A 10,504-nucleotide genomic window follows, 5' to 3' on the forward strand; every position below is an offset into this window, starting at 1 on the left:
AAGAGGAAGGTTTTAAAGGGAAGCTATGGGAATGATTCCCTATTCGACCAACAGTTACATGAAAGAGGAAGGTTTTAAAGGGAAGCTATGGGAATGATTCCCCATTCGACCAACAGTTACATGAAAGAGGAAGGTTTTAAAGGGAAGCTATGGGAATGATTCCCCATTCGACCAACAGTTACAACCTCAACATCTACGTAAACTGCGTATTCTTAAAAACAACTGTGGCTCTTGGTTTTATAAATAAACAAACATTAATGAGTGAAATGGATGATTTTAATTGCTTATTTTTGAATCAAGTATGCCGCCATCTTGGTGGATTTTAATCTGCTCTCTCCTCCATACGGAGAGCCAATGACGTCATTGATGCAGCCATTGTGACAATCAGCTGTTCGAACAATGGCGAATGCTTGGAATGACAGATGACAGTTCTTCGATTTCTTCGGGTTCTTCGTCGACGTCCGGCGATGAATCCTTCGATTACAACCGTGCATCAGCAGAAGAAAGAGCAGGTCTAGTTCCCTATGCGTTTGAGCCAAGGTACCAGGGCAGAAAAAGGTCTGGAAACTTAGTGGAAACGAGTAGTACTCGCCTTGATGAAAAAACCCCACTGCATCCATGACGTCATTCGCCCGGGAGATTTGAACAAACATGGCAACCCCCGCAAACTGCTTATTAAATGCAATTTTCTGCACTATCTAGGAATATTCATCACATCCTTGGTGTAGAGTATTTGTTTGTCATGTAACTTGGTATGTATTTGTTAAAAAAATATTATTTTGCTGCATCAATTTATTCCCATAGCTTCCCTTTAAGGCTGTTCTTGAAGACCGGGATGCTGTCATTTTCCCGTATAGGACGCGGGAGGCCATTCCAAAGTTTTGGAGCAGTGCAAGAAAAAGCCCGGCTCCAAAATTAACCGACCTGCTTCTTGGTCGCGACAGCAGTAGGCCACTTGCAGAACGAAGTTGCCGCCTCGGCTGATAAAAAAAAAATCAATGAAGGAGCTAAAATAATCAGGGCCAGAGTTGTTGAGACACTCGAAAACAAGCAAAAGCACCTTAACCCTTTAACTGCCGAATATATTTTTCATAATTTTCAAACTTTCCAATGACCTGTTTTGAAAAGACTGCAGCTTGAAACGGAGAAGAGTTCCATTCCTCGAAACCGCCATCGACACGATCACCTGCACGCCATCTATCAGTAGGTGGGAAAACTGCGTAGTTTTTGTTGAGGCAGGTGTTAAGAATTTCCTAACAAGGCCGATGTTTTTATTATTAATTAATGAGGGTCTGTCGGATGAGACAAAAAGTTGTACCTGAGTGTCTTAGCCAGGACAAGTAAAAGATCCCACATACATGTAGGTGGACAGTAGCATACAGTAGTCTAGTCGAGCTAGCTCATTTTGGACCTTAACCGGAAACAAATTGCAACAGAAATTATTCCACTGGCACTGCCATTCATTCAGGGAATGAATAATTATTAAAAGAGTTATGTCGCAATGTGGCAGAATGTATGGTGATCGCACTGATGACTGCAATGTGGCAGAATGTATGGTGATCACACTGATGACGACCTAGGTCCCAATGTGGCAGAATGTATAGTGATCGCACTCATGACGACCTAGGTTGCGATGTGGCAGAATGTATGGTGATCGCACTGATGACGACCTAGGTTGCGATGTGGCAGAATGTTTGGTGATCGCACTGATGATGATCTCGGTCGCAATGTGGCAGAATGTATGGTGGTCGCACTGATGATGACCTAGGTCACAATGTGGTTGAAAGTATGGTAAGTCAAGTAATGGGTAATTGAAAGCCATGGCTTCCAAAACTCAAAGATGCTTGATTGAACTCGGGGAGCTAGAATCTTCACAAATACACACCCAACAAATGATATTGCAACTCTGTGACCAATTAATATACTTTCAGTTTTGAAGTATCCAGTTGTGCAGTGAGTGACCGGCGTATTAAGAGCCTGATTTACCCACCTTTCCCAACGGTTCTGATCTTCTCAAAGCCGGCCATTGACTGCTGGTAATGTCCGCTCCATCCACGGAGACACTCAAGACGGAAGTAGAGCTCCCCAACCGTACTGGAAAAAAGTCCATAAGATTTAGTTCCGTGGATTTTTAGAATTACACCAAGCAGGTTGTCCGTAATAGAGAGGTGTCCACTAAGAGAGGTTCTACTGCAGTAGAATCTCTCTATTAAGGACACCCTAAGGACTGACAAGTGCTGATCTTAATAGAGAGGTGTCCTGGTTAGAGAGGTCAAATTGAATGGCAACAACCAATTTGGGACCAAAACTAGTGTCCTTAATAGAGAGGTTGTCCTTAATAGAGAGGTATCACTAAGGGAGGTTCTACTATATGCTTAAATTTACTATTCATGCTCTCACCTTTTTGAGGACGGGTCTTTGACTAGCTCCGCTCCGACAATGTCTCGAGACAAACCAACCGACACCTGAGGAAGAAAAGTCGACAATGAAGACCTGAAAAACCCGACATTTTTTTCAGACATTACGTTATTCAGCACCTGACCTCGCAGTTAATAATAGAATTCAGGGGTCATACTAAACAGCGTCCACCAGGTTTAAAAGCATATGTGACCCGTTCCAGCAAAACCAGTCGCATGTCGCTCTGAGCTTGGCAGGTTGAAACAGACTGTTTGTTCATTTCACGATTGGCTGCCTTTTGTGAAATCTGACGCCATCAATTTCTTCTATTATCTCCTGGTGTCATCTAGGCTCATCTTATGTGCGACATGCGACTAGTTTTGCTAGAACAGGTCACATATTTAAAGCCATCAAGATAAAATCTAATATTCATAAACGAAATAAGCAGGACATTTTCCACATTTTCTGATCGTTTCATGACATTTGTGTGCTAGATTAGCAAGTTGTTGCCTAAAATGTACCAGCGTTCACTGGTCACCCAGTCGGTGGCATTGTTGGATTTGACTTGGAGGAAATGATAGGGCTTCCCTATACTACAGGGGCCTTGTGATTTTAGACAACATCTCCCTTATTTTACACCCAAATGTCATGAAATTTTCAGGAAATGTGTTCTATGGTGTACTTATTCCATTTATGGCTTCTAAATTTTATTTTGATGACTTGATACCTGACTTTAAACCTGGTGGACGCTGTTTAGGATGACCGGAATTCAGGCCTAGCCCAATACATGGTCTATTGTCTTTCATTGTCTTTAAACAAAGTACGTTTGGACCTTGGTCTAAATTCCCATTGTTCTACTGACTTATCAAAGGGTTTAAAGGACAAATCATGATCACATAGACCCCAAGAAACAGCTTTTATGGAGGTTGATACGCTTAAACACGAAAATGCAAATAAAGGTATATGGGGACCCTCACCCCCTCATTTGGGCCCAGGGGATGTTAATTGCCCCGTTTACAGTAGTGAACTTCCGGTAATTGAAACACAATGGAACATCTCTAAGCGGACACCTCTGTAATTAGGACACCCTCTCTAAGACACTGATTTTGGTCCCAAATTGGTCATTTTCACTCAATTTCACCTCTGTGATCAGGTCACCTCTCTATACTTCCTTAGTCATCTTCATCCCTAGTGCTGGGAAATAAGGCCTTCACCTCACTATAAAGCACTTCGACTCTCAGACCCAAGGTTGTCCTTAACCTCTTGAATCCCGGTGACCAACCAGTCACTCATTTTGAAATAACGTTTTTTCCCAACGACCGACAGGTCGGTCTCAGTGATATTTTATTCCCTTGAGCTGGGACGCTAGCTTATTGCTTGTTTCAGCGTGTTTGATGTACAGTAGGGTCAGTTAGAGCATGCCTTGGTAGATGGCGCCTCGGTACCGGACTTTGGCGATTGTATGCGGGCGCTATACATCGTGAAAGTCAGACCCAATTTCGCAACCACGTGACCACCCTGGGATCCCGGGATTTTCAAGTTCTGGGATTCAAGAGGTTAATAGAGCGGTTCTAAAGTACCTGTATGGTTACTTACCCCCAGCAGAGCCTCCAGCTCCTTGACGATGCCCTGTCCGCCATCTTGTCCCTGAGCGGCGTTACATGCCAAGAAGTCGAGGCGGAGGTTCGCTGCCTCCTTGTTGCCATGGAGACTGAAGAGTTTGGAGAAGAAGCCACGAATACCTGCGTGGTCAAGGACGGTATCTTTATTGAGCGGCTGTAAATTTAGAGATTCAAAATTGAACATGGAAGACGGAAGTGCAGAACTTTTTTTAGCCGCATCATTTTCAATGTTGTCAGACCAAGCTGGCTACCCAATGGACTGGTTATCACTGGCGATGGTAGCCACTGAACCAGTTCACCGTTAAGGTCAGGTCAGTGCAGGGTCGTTGCTGAACCTTTTTTAGCCACATCATTTTCAATGTTGTCAGACCAAGCTGGCTACCCAGTGGACTGGTTATCACTGGCGGTGGTAGCCACTGAACCAGTTCAATGTTAAGGTCAGGTCAGTGCAGGGTCATTGCTGAACCTTTTTTAGCCACATCATTCGAAATATTGCCCAAAAGAAACGCGCTACCTTTTGGAATTGACAATATGCATTAGTTAGTTAAAATGAAAAATTAATGATAGCATATTGTAGGTATGATTGTTAGCTTCAAAATAAATATCACTTGTAGTACTTCATTTTCAACTTTTTGTATCTCTTTTGCCAAAAGTCTATACACTACATATAGGAATACCTGGAAATCTTCAGGGAGATGCTGGAATAAAATGTGTAGACCCGCAGGAGCTAAAGGGTTAAAAAACAAAAAGGGAAATTTAATGGGTTTTTGCCACAGGCCGCTGACCCCAGCGCGGTTGTCTGCTGCCCCTGGTTCAACCTAGTGCCTCATGACCTGCTCATAGTAAGTAGCCCCGAATAACCTACCTTTTCCTCTTTCCCACACAACTGTATCACGCCCACCGGGCTATTTATGCTATTTATCATAGTAAGTAGCCCCGAATGACCTACTTTTCCTCTTTCCCACACAACTGTATCACGCCCACCGGGCTCTTTATGCTATTTATCATAGTAAGTAGCTCCGAATGACCTACCTTTTCCTCTTTCCCACACAACTGCATCACGCCCACCGGGCTATTTATGCTATTTATCATAGTAAATAGCCCCGAATGACCTACCTTTTCCTCTTTCCCACACAACTGTATCACGCCCACCGGGCTATTTATGCTATTTATCATAGTAAGTAGCCCCGAATGACCTACCTTTTCCTCTTTCCCACACAACTGCATCACGCCCACCGGGCTATTTATGCTATTGATCATAGTAAGTAGCCCCGAATGACCTACCATTTCCTCTTTCCCACACAACTGTATCACGCCCACTTAATGCTATTTATCATAGTAAGTAGCCCCTGATGACCTACCTTTTCCTCTTTCCCACACAACTGTATCACGCCCACTGGGCTCTTTATACTATTGATCATAGTAAGTAGCTCTGAATGACCTACCTTTTCCTCTTTCCCACACAACTGTATCACGCCCACCGGCTATTTATGCTATTTATCATAGTAAGTAGCTCCGAATGACCTACCTTTTCCTCTTTCCCACACAACTGTATCACGCCCACCGGGCCATTTATGCTATTTATCATAGTAAGTAGCCCCGAATGACCTACCTTTTCCTCTTTCCCACACAACTGTATCACGCCCACCGGGCTATTTATGCTATTTATCATAGTAAGTAGCCCCGAATGACCTACCTTTTCCTCTTTCCCACACAACTGTATCACACCCACCGGGCTATTTATCATAGTAAGTAGCCCCGAATGACCTACCTATTCCTCTTTCCCACACAACTGTATCACGCACACCAGGCTATTTATGCTATTTATCATAGTAAGTAGCCCCGAATGACCTACCTTTTCCTCTTTCCCACAGAGCTGTATCACGCCCACCGGGCTATTTATGCTATTTATCATAGTAAGTAGCCCCGAATGACCTACCTTTTCCTCTTTCCCACACAACTGTATCACGCCCACCGGGCTATTTATGCTATTTATCATAGTAAGTAGCCCCGAATGACCAACCTTTTCCTCTTTCCCACACAACTGTATCACGCCCACCGGGCTATTTATGCTATTTATCATAGTAAGTAGCCCCGAATGACCTACCTTTTCCTCTTTCCCTCACAACTGTATCACGCCCACCGGGCTATTTATGCTTTTTATCATAGTAAGTAGCCCCGAATGACCTACCTTTTCCTCTTTCCCACACAACTGTATCACGCCCACCGGGCTATTTATGCTATTTATCATAGTAAGTAGCTCCAAATGACCTACCTTTTCCTCTTTCCCACACAACTGTATCACGCCCACCGGGCTATTATCATAGTAAGTAGCCCCCAATGACCTACCTTTTCCTCTTTCCCACACAACTGTATCACGCCCACCGGGCTATTTATGCTATTTATCATAGTAAGTAGCCCCGAATGACCTACCTTTCCCTCTTTCCCACACAACTGTATCACGCCCACCAGGCTATTTATGCTGTTTATCATAGTAAGTAGCCCCGAATGACCTACCTTTTCCTCTTTCCCACACAACTGTATCACGCCCACCGGGCTATTTATGCTATTTATCATAGTAAGTAGCTCCGAATGACCTACCTTTTCCTCTTTCCCACACAACTGTATCACGCCCACCGGGCTATTTATGCTATTTATCATAGTAAGTAGCTATGAATGACCTACCTTTTCCTCTTTCCCACACAACTGTATCACGCCCACCGGGCTATTTAGGCTATTTATCATAGTAAGTAGCTCCGAATGACCTACCTTTTCCTCTTTCCCACACAACTGTATCACGCCCACCGGGCTATTTATGCTATTCATCATAGTAAGTAGCCCCGAATGACCTACCTTTTCCTCTTTCCCACACAACTGTATCACGCCCACCGGGCTATTTATGCTATTTATCATAGTAAGTAGCCCCGAATGACCTACCTTTTCCTCTTTCCCACACAACTGTATCACGCCCACTGGGCTCTTTATACTATTGATCATAGTAAGTAGCCCCGAATGACCTACCTTTTCCTCTTTCCCGCACAACTGTATCACGCCCACCGGGCTATTTATGCTATTCATAATAGTAAGTAGCCCCGAATGACCTACCTTTTCCTCTTTCCCACACAACTGTATCACGCCCACCGGGCTATTTGTGCTATTTATCATAGTAAGTAGCCCCGAATGACCTACCTTTTCCTCTTTCCCACACAACTGTATCACGCCCACCGGGCTATTTATGCTATTTATCATAGTAAGTAGCCCCGAATGACCTACCTTTTCCTCTTTCCCACACAACTGTATCACGCCCACCGGGCTATTTATGCTGTTTATCAATGTAAGTAGCCCCGAATGACCTACCTTTTCCTCTTTCCCACACAACTGTATCACGCCCACCGGGCCATGGAGAACTAAGGCAACACTGTGAAACTTCTTATTGAGCAGGAATTGGCCTATTAACCCTGAAAGAGAAGGGAGCTGAGGTTAACATGTGTTTTGAATACTTTGTACATTTTGGGGATTCTTTTTCCTGCTGTTTTGTATGACGTCATTTCCTTTGATACATCATGTGGTTATCTCCGTTACGTATTTCGGTTGGGTTAACGCCATTTTTAGAATCATTCGCAGACGTCAGTCCTGTTTTCCTTTATAACATGAAAATCGCACTCTTAGGTATGATTACAGTAGAACCTCTCTATTAAGAACACCCTTGGGACTGCAAAGTACTGTCCTTAATAAAGAGGTGTCCTGATTAGAGAGGTCAAATTGAATGGAAACAGCCAATTTGGGACCAAAACTAGTGTCCTTAATAGAGAGGTGTCCACTGTACTTTCCTTTCGATTTCTCTTTGATTTGTTGGTAATGCTCATCCGCAATACCATATTTATTTCATTGCCTCATGTCTGTATATTTGTTTTTGCAGAACGTGTTTTTATCATAATAAATCAAGAACGTTTACTCTTTCACTGCCAATAACGTTTTAAAACGTTACTGAAAATATGTCGCTAAATTGCCAATAACGTTTCAGAACGTTATCTCAGTGTTTCCATCTACTCATCAAAAAGTAAACCAAACTATTGATTCTATGTTGATTTAAAGAAAACCTCCCGCCATGTCTTCGGAAGTGTTCTCGGAAGGATTCAGTTCAATCTCGTCCCCAGGAAGTGGGTATTTCGAGTCAGGTGAATTGGTGAAGATAGACCAATTTAGCCCTCTCCCCCCCAAATCCTCATCCTTCTGACTCTCAATAAGTCCTTCTGAGACTGTTATCTCGAGGCGATGGAGTGGAACCCCGAAACCATCTCGAGTCCTTCTGACACCTATAGTGGTGCGCTAATCTCAACCATCATTACCCTTCCTTTTCATGCTATTGCTAATTCCAACCATGACACTTCCCTCTCATAGAGCTATCTCTAACCATGACGATGTCTCAAACTTATATTGCAAAAATGTCACTTGAGGCAGTAGGGCATTCTGTAGAGACATAATGTTCTTCATTTTACTTCAAAGTACAGTAGAACCTCCCTTAGCAGACACCTCTCTTATTAAGGACAACCTCTCTATTAAGGACACTAGTTTTGGTCTCAAATTGGTTGTTTCCATTCAAGTTGACCTCTCTAATCAGGACACTTCTATTAAGGACAGCACTTGTCAGTCCCGAGGGTGTCCTTAGTAGTGAGGTTCTACTGTCATGAGTTTTTGGTGCCTAACCTACCTATCAAACCATCAAAAGTCGATGTCTCGAACTTATATTGCAAAAACGTCACTTGAGGCAGTAGGGCATTCTGTAGAGACATAATGTTCTTTATCTTACTCGAAACCACCAGTAACCGCGGTGGAAAATCGGCGCGGCTTCCCTGACGATCGTACTTCAGCGACCGCGATCGCGATAACACAACCTCGGCATGCTCATTATCATAAATGCCCTGATCGCTATGCTGTCCGTTGGAATCGCTGCGCTGACGACGTGGGCTCACAAACACCGCCCCGCCATCGGAATAACTCCTCGTGTGTTCCTTGACTAACTTTTCTTTCTGATTTTTTCGCCGCAGTCTGTCCGTTTACAGGACGCTCTTTGCCAATATTTTCCGAGTCCGGCTCAGACTTATTTTTCCCGTGTTCCGTATTCGTCGGATTATTGCCACTCTTACGATCCGCGCTGTTCTGCCGTTCAATCTCTCCCTGTGCGGATATATTCGTGCGTCGGTCCGCCTCCGCTTCCCGACCGAGTCTCTCGTGTTCCTGAGTCGTTTCGTCGCGGGCATTGTCCACGTCCTGATCACCACTCGTGCAGTCACCCGCCCCATTCCTTGGCACCTCCTCCTCAGGATTCCTCCGAGTCCGACCTTTCTTCTCACCACTACCGACTGAATCCACCGCTTTCTCGCACTTTGAAATCGGCTCACTCCCCGCCTCCTTTGATTTCACCCGCTCCGTTTTTCCTTGATTTTCTGAATACCCACTTTCACTATCTTTGACGTTGACTCTGGAACCACTGGAATGCCCATGTCTTCGCTTCTTCTCTTTTGATCTATTCTGGGATTGCTCTGGTGGTCCAGGCCCACCTGTAACATCCCTGGAGTCTGCCATGTTGATGACAACGGCGTTCCAGGACTTGGCTTTTGCTTTGTTTGTTTAGGACGGCACAAGTGTCAGGTCATCACAGTTGCATGCTCACGTCAGCAGCGTCCTAGAGATTCTGAAGGAACAATCATATTCAATTAGCCTACAATTATGTACAATCATGTTAATCACATCTCATCAACTATAATTTTAAAAGGTTACGTGTTCACCTGTGGTCCAGTTAAATAGAAATCCACTAATCACACAATGCTGTACTGCAGTTATGGCCAGAGCCCTCTATTAAAAACTGTGTACATTACGTGTACATTGCTGTTCATAAGTTTTGGTAAAAAAAGTACACCTTGGACCAATCAATCTGCACAAAATTTTATATGTGTCAAGAAGAACCCTTTGCTATAGTATAATAAAGTTTCAAAACAATCCAATACCGATTGCCTGCGAAAAAATGATTTCCATACACCATATCCATCAAAACGTCACTGACGCATTGATATGGCGCTGTCAAAATACAAGTTTTAAACTGACCAGTGAGATCACATTTTCTTAAATATATTATCAAAAAGCATATTTCTGTGATTAGATTCTGTAGATTAAGAATCAACCACAGATTGAGAATTAATTCCACTTTGGTCCATCCCAGCCATGTGTTTACCACAACTTGACATTTTAATAAGCTCTATGTAACTGTGCACACTTCCGTTTGTGGATGAATACACGTCTCTGCCCTAGTATTATGAGTACAAATTTGTTTAAACTTGGTATTCATTATATCTGTATATCAGTCTTCACAACGGCAATGTCGAAATTTATATTTAGTACGTATTTCCGGAATTAGACATTTTAAAATTTTAACCTGTAAGCAGCGTAGTTTTTTATTTGTTAACCGCGTCATATCGTGTAATTAA

General features: G+C 43.4%; 1 protein-coding gene across 3 annotated transcripts in view; it reads right to left on the bottom strand.

The window, feature by feature from the left end:
- LOC135498612 (serine/threonine-protein kinase Nek8-like) overlaps positions 1–10,504 on the bottom strand; it is a 30,328-nt gene that overhangs the window by 18,652 nt on the left and 1,172 nt on the right. For 2 of the 3 annotated variants that reach the window (XM_064788944.1, XM_064788943.1), the window contains exon 1: positions 1,991–2,006. Coding sequence is in view for 1 of the 3 variants with exons in the window: in XM_064788947.1 (XP_064645017.1) it covers positions 1,991–2,094; positions 2,401–2,465; positions 3,994–4,173; positions 7,377–7,477; positions 8,731–8,812 (532 nt within the window). In the remaining 2 variants the exon portion in view is untranslated. Of the gene's footprint in view, positions 1–1,990; positions 2,095–2,400; positions 2,466–3,993; positions 4,174–7,376; positions 7,478–8,730; positions 9,715–10,504 lie in introns of those variants that run through there. The other variant, XM_064788947.1, reaches the window with a different exon arrangement.

The sequence above is a fragment of the Lineus longissimus genome, chromosome 14, assembly GCF_910592395.1.
Source record: "Lineus longissimus chromosome 14, tnLinLong1.2, whole genome shotgun sequence".
NCBI classification, from domain to species: Eukaryota; Metazoa; Nemertea; class Pilidiophora; order Heteronemertea; family Lineidae; genus Lineus; species Lineus longissimus.